The sequence below is a fragment of the Loxodonta africana genome, chromosome 6 (genome assembly GCF_030014295.1).
Source record: "Loxodonta africana isolate mLoxAfr1 chromosome 6, mLoxAfr1.hap2, whole genome shotgun sequence".
Lineage (NCBI taxonomy): Eukaryota > Metazoa > Chordata > Mammalia > Proboscidea > Elephantidae > Loxodonta > Loxodonta africana.
The window spans coordinates 124,002,455-124,020,649 of record NC_087347.1 but is presented as its reverse complement, the minus strand read 5'-3'; the positions used below and the strand labels follow the sequence as shown (position 1 = coordinate 124,020,649).

At 50.1% G+C, this 18,195-nt stretch overlaps 1 protein-coding gene across 2 annotated transcripts in view; it reads right to left on the bottom strand.

Annotated features, from left to right (window-relative positions):
• Positions 1 to 785: 785 nt before the first annotated feature.
• Positions 786 to 18,195, bottom strand: part of MARCO (macrophage receptor with collagenous structure) — a 38,522-nt gene continuing 21,112 nt past the window's right edge. For both annotated transcript variants that reach the window (XM_023556069.2, XM_064287283.1), the window contains 11 exons: positions 18,103 to 18,147; positions 17,684 to 17,791; positions 14,793 to 14,891; positions 14,653 to 14,688; positions 14,069 to 14,167; positions 13,915 to 13,977; positions 5,273 to 5,317; positions 4,021 to 4,119; positions 3,183 to 3,227; positions 2,206 to 2,382; positions 786 to 1,049 (listed from right to left, as the gene is read on the bottom strand). In XM_023556069.2, coding sequence (XP_023411837.2) covers positions 919 to 1,049; positions 2,206 to 2,382; positions 3,183 to 3,227; positions 4,021 to 4,119; positions 5,273 to 5,317; positions 13,915 to 13,977; positions 14,069 to 14,167; positions 14,653 to 14,688; positions 14,793 to 14,891; positions 17,684 to 17,791; positions 18,103 to 18,147 — 947 coding nt within the window. In that variant the 3' untranslated portion in view covers positions 786 to 918. The remainder of the gene's footprint in view (positions 1,050 to 2,205; positions 2,383 to 3,182; positions 3,228 to 4,020; positions 4,120 to 5,272; positions 5,318 to 13,914; positions 13,978 to 14,068; positions 14,168 to 14,652; positions 14,689 to 14,792; positions 14,892 to 17,683; positions 17,792 to 18,102; positions 18,148 to 18,195) is intronic.

The window sequence follows — 18,195 nt, the reverse complement described above, 5'->3', positions numbered from 1 at the left end:
ATCCTGGGTGATCCTGGGAGTATTTGAAATACTAGAGGCATACTTCCAGCATCAGAGCACCATACAAGCCAACACAGACAAACTGACAGACAGGGGGTGGCAATCTGGGCCACTGGCACCCTTTTGGACACCAGGTGTTTGAACGAGCTCCCTGGAATGCACTAATGGTGGATCCTGTCCCTGTCAGGGGCAAGGGCAAGTCAGCCTGCCTATGGCAGGAAGAAAGGGTTTTCCGGGGTAGGACCCAGCCCCCTGGGCTGTCATTCTCGGAGGAGGCAGATCTTGGCGTAGGCCATGCGGACTGGGAGCTGGTCCTCCCACTGCCAGGAGTGACCCTCCCCATTCTGTGCTGCCTCCTTACTTCCTTCCCACATCCAAGGGAGTGCATGGGTGGGTGGGTTTCCCCCATATTCCCCTCCTGTTGGCTCAGCAGCCCCTTACTATAAACTCTATGATTGAGTCAGCCAGGAGTGATTTTTGATAAGCTAATGCTCTGAGTCCAAACTGACTCAACAGCACCGAACAATCACAACAAAAAGACCAATTTTGACTGCAAGTGAACTTCACCTTCTGCATTCAATTTAGAGCCCCCTTAGGTTTTTTTTTTTTAGGTCCCCCACCGTCACTGCAGCCATAAATTGAGACTCCACCACGTGTGTGAGTGTGTGTGTGTGTACACACACGTGCATGCGCCCGCGCATGTGCACACAAATTCAATGGAGTACCAAATAAAGGATGGGGGCACTAACTCAGCGCCACAAGCCAGAGACAATGACGTCACCAGGTAACACTGTGAGCTTTATTGAGGTCCTCGCCCAGAACCTACGCTGCCGCTCCCTCAGAGCGTCTGCCCCCACGCAGGTCAGACACACCTGTGCCGCGAACACCTGGGGCAGAGCGGTGAAGGGCCGCAGGGGGTCAGCGGCACTCCACGCCTGCGTCCTCACTGTGGCCACAGTTGTGCGTGCCCCAGGAGCTCTTGTTGCATTGCCACAGGCTGGTCTCTGAGCCTGTACAGGAGACATCATCCAGCCAGATCTGTCCGGTGCCTTGATGCGGAGGAAGCAAGCAGGGAAGGAGAGAGAGGGAGAGTCAAAGCAGGAAAGGTGCTGTTACCCCCGGAAGCTTCCATCTGGGGCAGGTCAGCAATTTCTCCACATCCTCTCTGGCCCAGGGCGCTGACAGCTTGTCCTTTACAATGATTGTCTCCATTCTGCTTTCTACTTTTTGGCAAAAGTCTTATCCAATTTTTCACTGTTTAATCCATGCACTATTTGAAATTTCCTCCTAGGGGTGTCCTGACATTCAGGTTCTTCCCTGCTAATTCACCATTGCTGTGACTCTCTTCTTGCTCAAATACTTTTTTCACCAAGTCATACCCCTGCTCCACCTCTCTCAAGCCCCCTTCCTTCTGATAGAATTGATTTCAGATCAAGAATCCAGAGGATAGCAGTTGGATTATTTGATTAAAGTAAATTACTCTATGGTGTGACAGACAGGCTTAATCTGTACAAGAAAAATGTGCATTTTAAAAGGCTCAGATAAAAAAGCAAAAATGCACTTAGGGGTGGGGCAGGGCCAGAGAGCATTTGGGGTCGGGGGCAGGAGAAGCCCACCCAGTGTCTCTGCTGCATCAGTTCTTATGGCCAAAGGAAGGGGCTTATGAACCTTTTTGCTGAAAATTTGAACTTCTTCCTGAAAGAGACAGGGCTGAGTCTACAGTATCCCAGGACACCTTCCCCATGCCGACGTTAGTGACTGCTCTGGGTCTGTTTCCTTGTCCCTTCCCACTTTCTCCTCAAAGACCACCACAGCAGCTCAAGCTATGAGTCTCCAGACAGCTGGAGGGAGCATCTGCTGTTGCCTGCCCCCTTCCCCTGTCCTTCCAGTACCAGCTCCCAGCTGTCTTTTGGAAGTTCACCCCTCACAAACACCTTTGGCCAGGTGTCATCCTGGCACCAGGGCTGCACGACTATTGACCCACGCCAGACCTGCTATCGTGATGGGGGAAAGGAGACATCATTCTGCTTGGGGTGGGTGGGGTGGAGCACTGAGCTGCGGGACTTTTCAGTTGCTTGACCAATGCTTTGTTTAACCCAAACCACTCTGAACCACTTGCAACCAAAGGGTCTCGACACCCCACCAGTGAGAGAGGGCCCACTCAGCACCTCAAGGAAAGAGGCCCCTGGCCAATGACTCACTCACCAGCTGGCACGTTGGTAGTAGCCAGCCCTGAAGAGTAACCCAGCATGCGGCAGAAGACTGTGGCATCGGAATTGTCCCAGCCATCGTCACAGATGGTCCCCCAGATGCCGTCATAGTAGACTTCAGCCCGGCCTTGAGAACGGCTGCCGATGATCCTGACGGTTAGTAGGGACTCACCTGGATAAGGAAGCACATTTGGAAGGGAAGGCAAACTGCCCTGGGTTTGGTCTACATGCACTTCCTTCTTATTAATGTGAAAAAGAAGCCCAAGCAGGACCGCAGGCTGGTCCTCCTTTGCTGTCGTCACAGCCCCGAAATCTCCCATCACTGCACCAACTCAACCTGGCAGGCAGCCTCCGCACACCTGAGCCTATCGCAGGAAGCCAGAGAGTGCTGTCTCTGGGGCTGGCTGTGCAGAGCCAACACAGCTTGTCTCCCACATATTGTGGAGGAAGAAAAGTAAAACTGAGAAAAAAGGAAGGAAGGAGCAAAGGAAGTGAGGCAAGGAGAAGAAAGGGATGAAGGAGGGACAGGGAGAGAAAGAAGAGAGGAGGAAGGGAGGAAGGAGAGGGAAGAAAGGAATAAGTAAGGGAAAGAGAAGAAAGGAGAGAGAGGGAAAGAAGGAAGGGAGAGAATAAGGGAGGGAGAGAGGAAGAAATGAAGAAAGAAGCAAGTAAGGAGGGACAGAAAGCAGGCAGGCAGGCAGGCAAGAAGGCAATAAGTCAGGGAAGCAGGAAGGAAGGAACAAAGGAGGAAGGGAGGGAGGAAGGGAGGCAGGCAGGAAGCAAGGAGGGAAAATTCTTGGAGTGTGGCTGTATGCCACGGGCAGCTTAATTCAAGGGTTGAACCCATTAGTTTTCCTCCTAAATGAGGAATTTCATTGAGAACCAGAGCCTCCTCTCCAATCATGCACTTAAATTTCCAAATACAGAACTGATTCTGAAGCACAAATTGAAAAGAATATAAATAACAATTACCTTTTTGACCCTTTTCTCCCTTTGTCCCTTGCTGCCCAGAAGATCCTGTCATGAGGAGAAAAAACACACAATTTGAAGGAAACCAAGCCTGGGTGCCCTCGCCCTCCTTTGCCAGCAGTGGGAAGGTGGGCAGAGGGGTGGGAAGAGGCCAGGCTGTCTTCTCCAGTCTTGCCCAGGGAACCAGCATCATGGGAACTGGATCTGCCATGGGCTCCAGTGGTTGAGCAAGAAGAAAGGGGCCTAAGCTACAGCAGGATTTCAGTTAGATTGTTGTCAGCTGCCACCAAGTTGGCCCCTAACTCATGGTGACCCCATACACAATAGGATTGGACCATTGTGATCCATATTGGGATGACATTTCATTGGCTGATTTTTTTACAAGTAGATCACCAGGCCTTTCTTCCTAGTCTATCTTAGTCTGGAAGCTCTGCTGAAACTTATTCAGCATCACAGCACCACATAAGCCTCCACTGACAGGCTGGTGGTGGCCGCACATTGGCTGGGAATCAAAGCTGGGTTTCCTGCATGGAAGGGGAGACTTCTATCCCTGAATCACACTACCCCTGTCATTTGACAGGTAAGAGACACGGAGTGGGATGGAAGCATCCCTTCACAGAAAGATCTAGTCAGGCATGGAAACCTTCTGGGGTGGCAGTGGTGTTGACAGGCATGGTGCAAGTTCACGGATCTGTCTCCCTGAGGTCATGTCTGTGTGCTCGGTGCCTGGGACACTGCCAGCTGAATCCTTGCACCTCACCTCCCTGGGTTCTGAAAAGCCCTGTACCCCTTAGGACAGGGCCTCTCCTATGAACCTACAAATCAGAAACAGAGGGCTTACCTTTCACTCCTGGTTCTCCCTTCTGGCCAACCAGCCCAGGTGCACCCTTGGGTCCTGCCAGCCCTGGGCTTCCTTTTTCTCCCTTCATGCCTGTAAAGCCTGGAGAGGAGAGAAACCACCGCCGTCAAGCTCTCTGCTCTGCTTCCCAAGGAGACCCCAAGGGCCTTGGTGTCTAATGCGTGAGGGGCCTTAACTACTAGCTCTTTCCCCGTGAATGGGCCATTGGAATACTTGGCCTGTATCTTTGGCCCAACAAGACAGATGGCTCTGACCCCCTGACTTCCACGTAGATGCTGACGAGAGCAAGCAGGCGAACAGCTAGCAGGATTCCAGAGGTGACCAGTCCTCATCCAACTATGTTATGGTGTGGAAGTCCTAGCCATGTTGGGAGAATAGGCTAGAATGTTTCTAGGTTTCAATTTCTCATTTAATAAAATAAAATAGCAAAACTGTCTAGCTTCTGTCAACAAAGATTGCTCAAGAAATTTGTTTAAGAAACTGCTAGCGGGAAGGTCTGTTGAGAGGACTAGAAATGGTGCGCCCGAAGTGCCAACTCGGGAACCGGCTACTGGCGAGGGCTCAGTAAGCGAGCCCTAGCTCTAACGGTCTAGTTAAAAGCAGCAGGTGGAGGAGAGAAGGGCCTTGAGGGGCCACCAAACCAAGCCAAATCAAACCGGTCGCTGTGGAGTCAACTCAGCTCACGGTGACCCCATGTGTGTCAGAGGAAAACTGTGCTCCACAGGGTTTTCAATGGCTGTGTTTTTGGAAGTAGATTTCCAGACCTTTCCTCTGCAGTGCTTCTGGGTGGACTCAAACCTCTAACCTTTCAGTTAGCAGCTGAGGGTATTAACTGTTTGCACCACACAGCAACTCCTGGGGCAGGGGTGGGGGCACAGAGGAGACAGAAGTGGACCGCAGCAGATTCGGGGAGGCAGACCTTTCAGCCGCCTTGGGGACTGGAGAGGAAGGTCGGCAGCTCCATGGTGTCTAGCTGCACAGCCTGGAGACCCCCACCTGCATCTCCAGCTCTCCTGACATTTTTCTTCCCCTTCACCACCCTAGCCCCTCCCCCAGGAGACTGAGTTCGTGTCGTTCCCCAGGTTTTCCAAAGGAACAGTCCAGGACGGAGTGACAGAGCCCTGGGGCTTGGGCACGGCAACTTTGGGGGGGACGGTCACAGAGCTGAATCCTCTGAGTGTGCGGGCCTCTCCAGTTCTCGTTCTGAGAAATTAAAATGAAGCCAGCCCTTTACCTGGAACTCCTGATTCTCCTTTTGTTCCTTTCTGTCCTTGAAGTCCTAAGATCAAAACAAAAAAAAAAGGGGGGGGGGGAGAAGATAATAAAACTTAGATATTAGACACTTTTAATCTTAGACACCTCTACCTTTTGTCTGATTAATGCAGACGGAAAGATACATTGGTTCTCCACAATTGTTGAAAGGCTCTTTAGTGGCGCATAAAAGCAGACAGGCTGCAGATAAATGGGGACAAGGGGATTGGGGTGAAATAGAAACACAATAGAGTAAAGCCTGGCTTAGATGGACCTCAGACTCACTGGCTGGCCTTCCCTATCCAGTGATAACCTGACGTGGAGTCTAAATCCAATCCCATTCCTTTTATTGGAAGAAAATTGGGAGGTATTTTGAAAACAAAGTTACCTTGATTTTCAGAATACTGTGGAGGGACTCAGTGGCTACCAGGGCCTTTGGGGACCCTCACCCATAGTAGATGCTCCATTAGTATTTGTTGATTTATTTCAATGTGGTCCCCCAAAACCAAAAAACCAAACCCATTGCCATCGAGACAATTTCAACTCATAGCAACCCTATAGAACAGAGTAGAACTGTCCCATACGGTTCCCAAGGGTGTAATCTTTACAGAAGCTGACTGCCACACCTTTCTCCTTCAGAGTGGCTGGTAGGTTTGAACCGCTGACCTTTCAGTTAGCAGTCAAGTACTTAATGACTGTGCCACCAGGGCTCCTTATGTAGTTCCCAATGTGACTAAAGGGTCCCACTCAAGTCCAGAACAAGGAAGAATAATAACTGCAACCATTCATGATGATCCAACTTATAGTTCCAATGGGAAACATCTTTCCTTCCTTCCTTCCTTTCCTTCCTCCCTTCCTCTCTCCCACTCTCCCTTATTCCCTTCCTTCCTTCGACCCATCCATCTTTCCACTCAGCAAACTGCCGTGGAAGACCCATTCTGCCCCTAGCTCTGTGCTGGGTCACGAGCTAGCAACACCGTGGTCTCTCAGTTTTAAGTGCCAGTATTGATTTTATCTCAGAGAAATGGGACTCCCCAAAATGATTGCACAAACTTGGGAAGCTGCAAGCTCGTTACTATTAAATGACTGTTACTAGAAGGTAGTAACGGGAGTGCCAAAGGCTCTCTAAGTGGCTGTGCTCTCTGCAACATCTTTTACTGGTTTCCCTCCCAGGGTACATAAAAAAAAAAAAAAAAAAAAAAAATCCCCAGTCTTAAACAAAGACCCATCCTTGGATTCTCTCCAGAAACCACAAGGAATTGTTATCCTCACGACCAAGAGCCTATCTGGTCAGCTCTTGCCTCCCACTTCAATTCAATTCCCAACTTTCCTGAGCACCTGCTGTGTGCTAGTCAACAAAGGATGAGAAGAGGTGCCTACTCAGGACCCCCTTCTCAGAATGATGAGCAAGAGAAGTCCAAGCTCCTTTCAGATGACCCACCTGAGGCCTGGTGCTGCCTGGGGAGCAGCTCAGAGGGCTGAGGAGCTGGGGGCTACTGAGGCAGGCCATGGCAGCAAGAGAAGCAGGAAGTACTGGAAGGATCTAAGTGGGCAACTGGTTCAGCTGCTCACTAGCAGGAGCAGAGCAGTGAGGCTACCAAAGGCTTTTCTGAGCACTGGAGGTGCCTTAGAGGTCAGCCCCTGGCAAACAGGCCCAGCTCACATGTGCCATTCGTGCTGGTCCCTCTGCTGCCAATGCCTTCCTCCTCCTCTGGTCTGCCAGGACCACTTGGATGAAGTCTTTAAAACCCTGCTACAATGTCCCCGACTGAGAACCCTTCCCTGGCCTCCCTGATGGATGGTACTTTCTCCCAAAGCAATAGAGCAAAGTAGTTCCAGGGCCTGACAGACTAGGCTTCAGTCCTGCCTCTGCCTTTTACTGCCTTTGTGACCTGGAGCAAGTTATCCCCCTCGACATCCTGTTTCCATCCTGTTTCCTCTTGGTGAGTTATCTTGTTGACTCGGGGGCAATTGTGAGTCTGAAATGGTCGCGTGTGTCAAGTGCCGAGCCCTGTGTTGGGCAAGTGCTCCATCAGTGGTGCCACGGACACCCTGTGGCCCCCCTCCTTGCCCCCTCACACATCTGTCCTCCAGGCTGGGAGTGCCCGGGGGTTGGGGCCTTGGCGCCCAGCAGGCACCCAGGAAATAGCTGCTGTTGAACTGAACAGACTTTGCCAAGGTCACCCAGCAGAGTTGGCAGATGTTGACTCTCCCTGCTTACCGGTATCTGAACTGCATATTTCAAGATTAGGGGAGAAAATCACATTCAGAAGTATGTCTTTTCTTGTTCTTAAATAGAGAAAGAATTCTCATCTGGACTCTTGGCCCTCTCTGTCTGCCTCCGAGAGGGCGTCACGTGGCAGAAATCTCTGTCTGAAGGGCTTGTCCTCAGAAGCAAGGTCCAGGGACACAGGGCACTGTAACCTTCCCTTATTCCCTCATCCGCCCAAGAAATGCAGCTCCCCAGTTGTCATCCAAAGCATGACCAACAGATGCCCTCTCCAAGACAGGAGACACAGAGAAGCCCCCTTTCGCTGGGTTCTTGGCCTCCAGGCCCTACCCTTCCCACTTCATTTCCTCACACTCCCTTTTCTGACCTCCTGGGGGTGTCCACACGTGCTACTGCTGCAAGGTGCGAGGCATGGCACCACGGGCTTTGCATACACTCTCTCATTTCCTCTCTCAGCTGCCTTGCAGGGCAGGGGCATTTCCCTCCTTTACAGAGGAGGAGGTCGGCTCTCGAGGTGATTTGTCCAAGGTCACACAGGGACTGGACGGTAGAGCTGGGTTGTAAGCCTGGCTTGGCCTCCCACTGTGCCCTGTTGCCCCCTTTGTCCCACCAACATTCTGGGCTCACTCTTTCCTGGAGTGTCACTTAGACTATCCACATGGTTCCAAAGATATCCCAGCCCCCTTTGGGCACCCCTTTCCCCAAAACCAGTGGTCAGACTTGAGAGCACAGCAGAATCATCCAGAGAAACTTGTTAAGGAACAGCTTGCCAGGGCAGTGCGGGTTCACTGGTAGAATTCTCGCCTTCCGTGCAGGAGACCCAGTTCAATTCTCAGCCAATGTACCTCATGCATAGCTCCCACCCATCTGTCAGTGGAAGCTAAGACGCTGAACAGACTTCAGAGGAGCTTCCAGACTAAGATGGACTATGAAAAAAGGCTGGTGGCCTACTTATAAAAATCAGCCAGTGAAAACCCTATGGACCACAAAGGTCCCATTTGAAACTGATCATGAAGATGACGCGGGACCTACTGGCATTTCTTTCCATTGCGCATGGGGTCACCATGAGTTGGGGGCCCACTCCGCGGCAGTTAACAGCAACAACAGTCCCCACCCAGAGCTGCTGATCCAGCAGGTCTGGGGTGAGAATCTGAGAGCTTGCATTTCTAACAAGCTCCCAGGTAATGCTGCTGCTGCTGGTGGCTCAGGGACCACGCTTGGAGAACCCTGCCCTAAGCAATTCTCACTCATCCTTCAGGGACCAACTCAAAGCTCACCTCCTCCGAGGAGCCCTCCCCTATCTCATTTATGAACTCTCAGAAACACTGCTCCTGGCCAGAGGTCGGCACTTGATGACAGGCCCCTGATGGGTTTTTAATGGGTGTCAGCTTTGTCTTCAAGGGTCCCCTCATCAAGGGGAGGAGATTGGAACTAGACGTTGTATGATTTTTTTCTAAGTCTGGCTGGAATCCAAGAGAGTGCTCACTGAGTGGCTCATTGACTAATTCATCAGGGGGCTGGTGATTACTTCACTATAAATCAAGGGAGCACCCTGGTTGGATTGGTTCCTGCACATTGGAGGAAGAAATGGCCGAAAAAATAGGACCTGTAACTGCATTTGTCAAGAACATTGATGTTGGCATTTTCCTCTTAGCCACATGCAGACTTGTTTTCCCAGGGTATTCAGGAGCTCACCAAGCTGAGAGGGCCCAGAGTATTTATTCAGAAGGGTTTTATTTAGAAAGAGGATACCTCCCTCAAGAAAACAGTTGGTTTAGTTAGAAAGCAACATGCCTTCCCATTGCTTAGCGTTCAGCTGGTGTTCTGACAAAGATCTCACCCTGGACCTGCTCTGAGGTGAAATTGCCTATTTCAAACCCAGTGTGTGGTAGAGCTGGTTGGGACCTAGGTGATTCTAGATGACTCCTCACAATTCACAGATGAGAAAACCGAGGCCCAGAGAGAGAAAGTACTTGCCCGTGGTCACCCAGGGATTCAGTGGCAAGTCGGAATCAGGTCTCCTGACTCTGACATTAAATGTATGGATTTCTAGTACATTAAGAAAGTTCCTTAAATACCATCCTGGCTCACAGGCCAAGGGCAGCATGGCAAATTCAAGATCCATCTAATAGCTGACAAATTGTGCTGTGGGGCAAGAAGAAAAAAAGTGGGTAAGGGTAAATAGACACAGAGTCTTGGCAAATAACTAAGAGACCAATACAAGGCCTGAGAGCTCTGTGGTTCCTTCTGAAAGTGGAAGAAGCTACTGCTGCTTCTGCTCTGATCCTTCCTGAAGTGGAAAGGAGGGTGGCGGTGTCTCACATTAGAGTCCCCTGGTGGGGATGGGATGGGGGACTTTAAGGCTAGCTGGGGAAGAAGACCCCATGGTGAATGAGAAAGGAGCCCTGGTGGTACAGTGGTTAAGTGCGTGGCTGCTAACCAAAAGGTCAGAGGTTTGAACCCTTCAACCTGTCTGTGGAAAAAAAAAAGACCTGGCCATCTGCTCCCATAAAGATTACAGCCTTGGAAACCCTATCGGGCAGTTCTACTCTGTCCTAGAGGGTCACTATGAGTTGGAATCAACTCGACAGTACACAACAGTAGAAGGGAAGGAATTCCCTACTTGTCGCCTTTAATCTGAGATAGTGCCTCTCTCTCAAGAGCTACAAACATGAAGACACATTCTACCTGAGTGAGCTGGAGTATGGTTATTGACTGTTTACAAAAGCAGAAAGGTGTGGTAGCTGGGCCAGGATTTACCTGTCTATTGTGAGACACCTCCAAGGTGCAGGATGGGAGTGAAGGCGATTCTACCTTCTTGTAAATCATATACTCTATGTTGTTCACACAACAAAATCTGACAAAGTACAGATTTTGGAATCAGACTTTGGGATTAAATCTCAAATTCAGTGTATGCTAACCATGAGATCTTGAGCAAAGGGTTTACTCTCTCTGAGCCTTTGCTTCCTCAGAAGAAAAGTAGGTATGATGAAGCTCACTTTGCAGGTGTGTTGGTAGATGAACTAAGATCATGGGAGTCAAGTTCAGGCACAGTGCCTGGCCAGAGCGAGAATCATCAATGCAACCTTTTGTTTTTATGATTATTTCACCATAATGGAATCCAGCTTTTATCTAGGTTAAATAAATCCACTGCCATTTCTCTGTCTTCGTTCAAAGCAGTTAGACGCTCTTTTGAGAGATTAATGATTTTATTTACAAAATGGGAAATATATCAGTTTGAAAACCTGGCTCGATATAATCAAAACTGGACAAACACCACAGTACCTTTAGTTTGGGGAATACCACTATCCTGAAATTGATGAGTATGTATTATGTCCCATTACGAGAAGACTTGGCTCTCATCAACCACCACCACCCCTTCTGCCAGTTTAGAAATTGTCAAATGCAATCTCTCCAAAAGTCCATTAGCCTATGACTTCAGGATGCTATATGGACCTGGGTAAGATTAGCCAGGTTATGGTCATCTGAGATGTTGAGTGGCTCATCGGCTCCTTGATCAAGACAAGCATTTGGACTTGGTTGGCAAACTAAAGCGGTTTTACATAACGATTTCATGTCCCAGTTTGAAAATGTAATTCACCATGTTCCTCTAGAATTTGCCTGGTTGGTATTCATGAGGCCTAGTACAAATAAGCACCCTGATCAACAGAGAACCTGTAAAGGTGCTCAACAGATATAAAGGGAATCAACGATAATAGATTAAAAGTGCTCTCCAGACTATGGGGCAAAGTCTCTGGGCCAAAATGGATGCAGGGTCTTGGTAAATAACTAAGAGACCATAACAAGGCCTGAGAGCTCTGTGGTTCCTTCTAAAAGTGGAAGAAGCTGGTGCTGCCTCTGCTCTGATGCTTTCTGAAGTAGGATGGAGGGTGCAGTTGTCTCACATTAGAGTCCCCTGGTGGGGATGAGATGGGGGTGCTTTAAGGCTAGTTGGGGAGGAAGACCCCATGATGGAGCACAGTGGTTAAGGCCCTAAGCTTTGGGTCACAACTAGGCCTGCATTCGGACTCTGGCTGTGCCTGTCTCTGGTTGTTTGACTTTGGGCTAGTTACTGTACAACAACACTAGCAAGAGTGCTTATCCCATTGGGTTGTCATGAAAATGTTCATGACTGGGAGCTGCTCTTATTATGCAAAATTTCCTACCCTCAGACATCAGGAGACACAGGCTGGGGGCCTGGGGAGTGGGAACAGTGCTCCTCGTGGGTAAAGTCCTGTTCCACCACCAATACTCTTGCTTAATCAAGAACCGCTAGTCTGGCAATGGAAGAATTGCCTATTTATAACTGAGGGATGACAGCTGTCAACCCTATGAAACCAAGCAGAAAACTCAGGGGCAAGAAAGCCTCGGGCCCCAAAGCCAGACAAACCTTAAGATCTGGGTCAACCAAAAAAACCAAAAACCACTGCCGTCGAGTCGATTCCAACTTATCATGACCCTATAGGACAGAGTAGAACTGAAGTATAAAATCAGAAAGAGGCAGCCCACAAGTCAAGGACACCTGACCACCCCACCCAGATGGAGCCTTCCAGAAGGCAAGATCTTGCTGGTGGCATCTATGTGGGATCAGGTAGCAGACCCCTTCCCCACACGAACACACATATAACACACACACTGAGGCAGGGCAGATTGAAAAGACAAAGAGAAGGTGCAGGAAGGGCTGCAGATTCCATGGCTTCTGACAGCCTTTAGGAAAACCCCAAAGCTCATAGACCCAGAGTACAAGGCCCTTGAGGAAATGGCCCTACCCACTCCTCTGGCCTAGCTCCTGACCCTCTCCCACACCCCAGACTCCAGGGATACCTCCCTTACCCCATCATGAGTTCGCCTTGCTCTTCCCCACCCCACCCGCCCCATACCACCTCTGGTCAACCTCCACGACTCAGGTCAACGTCTCACACCATCCCTGCACTGGTCTGCCTTTCCCCCACTCCCACCACACTGGGGCACATCTGGCAACTCTGTATCTGAAGCATCTAAGAATTGAGTAACATTTGCTTAAAGAATGAGCATATCAGTCGATCATTTTATTGGTTAGAACTGGGAAGAACCTACTCTGGTGTGGGTCTGTAGCACTGCCCTGGGGTGAGGGAATCCACTTGTCTGCCAGAGCTGTGACCCTACGCTTCTGCAGAGAAGGGGGCCTAGGCTGACTGTTCAGCAGACAACCTTTCTTGAAACTCTGTCCTCACCCAGACCCCTTCTGACCTGCATGGCACAGGCAGTCCTCTATGCACATACACACACTAGAGTGTGCCTGACACAGTCTGAGACTGTCAGTCTGTCTGTCTCCGGCATCACTCTGTGTGTCTGAGCACAGGAACTGAATCTTACATATCCTCCAGGCCCCAGCATGTTGTTCCAGACTTTCTTGACCAAGTGAGCACATTGTAGGTGCCCAGGACATACTTGGTAAGTAGACAAAATTGGCACAATGGTTTATAATTTAGTCTCTGTGAGTTTAGTTAGTGTGGGTCAGTCCTCCCAGGCCAAGCCCCCTTGGAGCATATGCAAGATGGGGCTTCTGGTCCACCTGCCTGAATCCAGAGCCCTGACTTTGGGGCCCTACTGAAGGTTAGTAGGTGTCATGAATTGAATTGTGTCCCCCCAAAATTTGTGTCAACTTCGCTAGGCCATGATTCCCAGTAGTGTGTGATTGCCCACCATTTTGTCATCTGATGCGATTTTCCTATTTGTTGTAAATCCTACCTCTATGATATTAATGAGACAGCATTAGAGGCAGTTATGGTAATGAGGCAGGACTCAATCTACAAGATTAGGTTGTGTCTTAAGTCAATCTCTTTTGAGACATAAAAGAGAGAGTGAGCCAAGAGACAGGAGAACCTCATACCACCAAACAAGAAGAGCCAGGAGTGGAGTGCATCTTTTGGACTTTGGGTCCCTGTGCTGAGAAGCTCCTAGACCAGGGGAAGATTGATGACAAGGACCTTCCCCCAGAGCTGACAGAGAGAGAAAGCCTTCCCCTGGAGCTAGCACCCTGAATTTGGACTTCTAACCTCCTGGACTGTAAGAGAATAAATTTCAAGCATGGAAACCATGCATACAGCTGGGAGACAAGGAGATGGTATGGGCGGGTACCCTGCTCCCCTCCCTAATGCTAGAGATTTTGTCTTGGCATTCAAGGACTGACAGGAGCCCTAAGCAGAGGGAGATCAGCCCAAGAACCTTGGACTCACGGGGCCTTAGAGGGAGGAACTGCCCTCCTTAATCTCTTTCTGAAGCAGCAGGGAACCTAAGAGGCCAGAGCACCTGAGATCCTCTGCCGCCTTCTAATGGGACTGTTGGGAAGAAGCCTTCTTCCCTGTCTATCCTAGACACCAGAAACCCCACCCACCCCATCATGCCTTCTGTACCTGTGTCTCCCTTGCTTCCTTTCAGACCTGCAGCTCCTGGGCTTCCTGGTGCCCCTGGTAGTCCTGGAGAACAGATCCCATAGAGGACATAAGCGGTGGGCTAGGTGGGCCTTCAGGCATCTCCCCCCACCCACCTCAGGACTGAGCACCTCACCTGTCAGCCCAGGGGAGCCAGCTCTGCCAGGATCACCCTTGGGACCTGGAGATCCCACCACGCCTGGAGGGCCTGGTAGACCCTGTACTCCTGGATGTCCTGAAAGTTAAACAGCAACTTCAAGGGTGAAGGTGATTGCAGAGGACCTGGCAGCTCTCCAACCTGTTCTCAAGACTGAGGCAGGTACCTGCTAACATCTTACATGTCTCCCCAGCAACTTTTAAATCTCTCTTTAGAAGCTATAAACTAGTTCAATTAGTGGGAGGGAAATTGGCAATTTATTCATCTTCTCCATTCACTGCTACAGAGCTTGAGACTTGTCACTTATTAGGGAATGCCCAGCTCCACACCTCTGGGTAGCAGAGTGGGGCAGAGACCTGAAGAGAAATATCAATTAAGCCTTCTGCCTGCTGCTCTATTCCTTGTAGGAGAGGCCAGGTTTTTAAGAAACTCCAGGTGCTGGTGAAGATTACCTCTGGGGTAATAATGCTGCAATGAAGAATGACGGTGGCATCAAGGTTCTGGACATGATGTTACCTGGGACAGTGTGGTTGGGATGATGTCCAGATTCCCATAGTTCTTACCTTGATTTCCTTTGATTCCAGGAAATCCAGCTGCACCTAAGAGGAAGAAAAATTTTTAGGGATTTTTTTTTCTTCTGGCTCAGCCTGCCAGAAAACCAGGATACCTACAAGTCAGTGTACCTGACCTTGTGGCCTCTTACCTGGTGCACCTGGAATCCCAGAAACACCTTTACTCCCCGGGGCTCCAGGGGGTCCCATGATCCCCATATCTCCTTTCACACCCATGTCCCCTTTGCCGCCTGAAAAGCCAAGGAGTCACAGTCAGGTGTTGGTAGGGGCACACCCAGCCAGGAGGTCCCACCCAAACGCCAAACTTAACAACCCTTTAAGCCCCCACATGATGCCTAGAAGGGGATGATATGGCTTCTGTCTTCAAGGAGGGCACCACTTTGCCCCACAGCCAAGACATAAACTCATGAAAAGTCCCGCTCAGCACCCTGCTCCCCTTTGAGAGGGCCCACACCTCAGGCTCAATCAGCACGGCCAGGTTCATTTTAGTGTCTGCAATTGGGAATTATTTTTTAAAGCCCTCCAAACTGAAATCTGAAGATTCCAGAAAACAGATCCCAAATGCTGAGGAGAACGGAAACACTGGGGCACTGATTGTGAGACGGACACACTGTGGCATCTCATATTTCTGCCAACTGTTCAGACACAGTGTCTCCTGGTTCCCAAGATTTCAAACTTTCCACTTGTCATCAGCATGCGAGGTACACCCCAGCCCGTCCTCTCCTCAGTCCCTCCTCCTCTTGTTTCAGTGCTTGGTGAATATCAATTGGGGGGCTCCTCACAGGGATGGTCGAGCCGCTTCTTCCCAAACTTCGAGCTTGGTTTGGGAGTGGGCTGTTCAGCCCTCCCCAGCCACACCAGGAAGGGCTGTTCCTCCACAGTCAGCTGGGTTCATTGCTATTTCGTCAGCCCGGGAGTTTCCACCATCAGCCAAATCCGACTTCAAGGGCCCCTTAGGCCCTCAAACTGGCTTGTTGGAATGGGATTTTGCTAAAAGGTATTTTTTGCTCCGTTCTATCATTTTCAGAATATAAGAGATGAAGAGGAATCTAGAATTACGGCTAACTTCTCTGTAGTGAAGTAGAAAAGGGGACAAAACAGTCGGAATGCAGGAGGGACAGAAGCAACTGCCGCAAAGCTTTCTACATCTGAACTTGGCAAGCTTCTTGAGTAAAGTTAGGTGCAAGGCTTGGGAATTAGATGCTTTTAGGTTGTTTGGGTACTGAAGAATAATTTCTGCTTGATGGGAGACAAAACAACCATAAAGGGCTTTGTTACAGTTGAGGCCTCTTATAATAGCCTCAGATGCAAACAGCATAGAAGGCAGTCCTTAGTCATTTGGGAGAAGGATCAAATGGCACTTATTATAAGGGGCTGGGAATTATTTCCCTGTAGGCATTTGTTCCACTATCTGTCTGTCAGTGTGTGGTACTGTGGGGGCTTGCGTGTTGATGTGGTGTTGGAAGCTATGCCACCCAGTATTTCAAACACCAGCAGGGTCACTCATGGTGGACAGGCTGCAGTGGAGCTTCCAGACTAAGACAGACTAGGAAGAAAGGCCTGGTAATCTTCTTCTGAAAACTAGTCAGTGGAAACCTATGAGTTGCAACAACATATTGCCCAACTACCAAAACCCACTGCCATCAACGCTATAAGACAGAATAGAACTGTCCCATAGGGTTTCCGAGGCTGTAAATCTCTACAGAAGCAGCTTGCCACATCTTTCTCCCACAGAGTAGCTAGTGGGTCCAAATCACTGACATTTTGATTAGCAGCTGAGCACTTTAACCACACTGCGCCACTAGGGCCCCGTTGTCCGATTAGACACAAACATGTCAATGATCATAAGACCGAGTGGCATCTCGTTCTGTTACCCATGCTGTCACCATGAGTTGGAACCAACTCAATGGTAGCTAACAACAGATGTTGTTTGTTGCCCTATTGTTCTGGGCCAGAATCATCAAGTTCTGGCAATTGCTTGCTTGGCTTTATGAAGGTCAGGGCCTGCATCTGTGTTGCTATCACTTCTACGTCCCTATCAAGGGGGACAACCTTGGGAAGGAAGGCAGGATCATATCAGTGAAAGGCCTGGGCTCTGCCTCCAACCAAGGAGTCTCGGTTTCTTCTGACTTCAGAACTTTACAATCATAGCTAACAGGCCAAGTGAGGAGAGTAGACTATCCCCTGGAAATGACCAGATCGTGGCATTGCCGACCAGCTGGGGAGAAGAGAGTAGAACCACAGTCTCACTGGGGCCAGGTTTTACCTGGCTTTGTAGAGCCCCATGGGCTGGAAGGGGATTGGGCAAGCAGTTGGCGAGAGAGATCTTGTGATCCTGGGAGAGGAAATTTGGGAAGAGGAGTGGGTGGAGTTCTGATTTCGGGAGAACTGAAACTACTGCATTTCCCCTGGCCAACAAGAGCATTTCCATGTCTGAGCTGGGGTGTGGACACCATGACATCCTTGTGGCCATTGGTGAGTGTGGGATGGGAGACAGCCTGGCTCACACTCAGAGGGCAAAGAGCTGGAAGCCAAAGGTCTGGCTGGCAGCCTCTTTTCTGGGCTGGCAGGGTCTGAAGAAAGCCTGGACCTCCTTCCCCAATCTGCAAAGAGAACTGCCAGGTGTCAGATTTGGAACAGTCCTTAGAGGTCAACTGTCCAGGCATTTGCCTGAGCCAAGAATCCCCTCTTCAGTACTGCCAAGGAGAATTCTGTGGCCCCAGTAAGTGGGCTCCCACCATTTCATCACAGGTCAACCCATTCTTAAACCATTCTTCTTCTTTAACTCAGCACAATTGGTCCTTATTCTCCTGGGAACCACACAGACTAGTCTTTTTTCTCTCCCACAAGTTCTTTTCAAATATTTTAGGATGGCTGTTGTGCCCTGCTATGGGCTCTCTTCTTGAAGACAGACATCTAGTGCCCCTAGGATGCCCGCCGACTGAGTAGATTCTGTGTACAGAATGAGGCCACAACCCCCTCAGGCCTCCTGGCCAAGAAAACACCCTCATGTCAGCCTTACCTGGGAGGCCTCTCTCTCCTCTGTCTCCTTTAGCTCCACTTTCTCCTTTTGGGCCAATGAGACCCGTATCACCTTTGCTGCCCTTCTCTCCTTGAGGTCCTGGGGTGCCTGTGAAAAGAAGCCAGTGAAATGACTGTCTCCTGTCCCTCCTGGGGACAGACTCACAGGCAAAGGGGTAGGCAGCATTCTGAGAAGGGAAGGGGGCCCAGAGGAAGTAGGGGATGTGTTGGCTCATCTCTTGGACAGCCTTGATGAGGTCTCTCAGACCCAGCTGTTTCCCCCACAGAAATAAGGCTCAAAAGAAGAGGACTGTGAGGAAGGTGTCAACCCCCTGGGGTCAGAGTGGGGCTGTGGAGAGGGGAGACTCATGGCCTTAGCCAGAGCATCACTGATCCTGAGGCAGAGGGAAGTGCAGTTACCCGTGGCTCCTGGCTTCCCTGGCTCGCCCATGGGCCCTTGGAGGCCTGTGGAGAAGGAAGGAAGAGCTCAGTCAGTGTAGCCTGGGTCCCTCA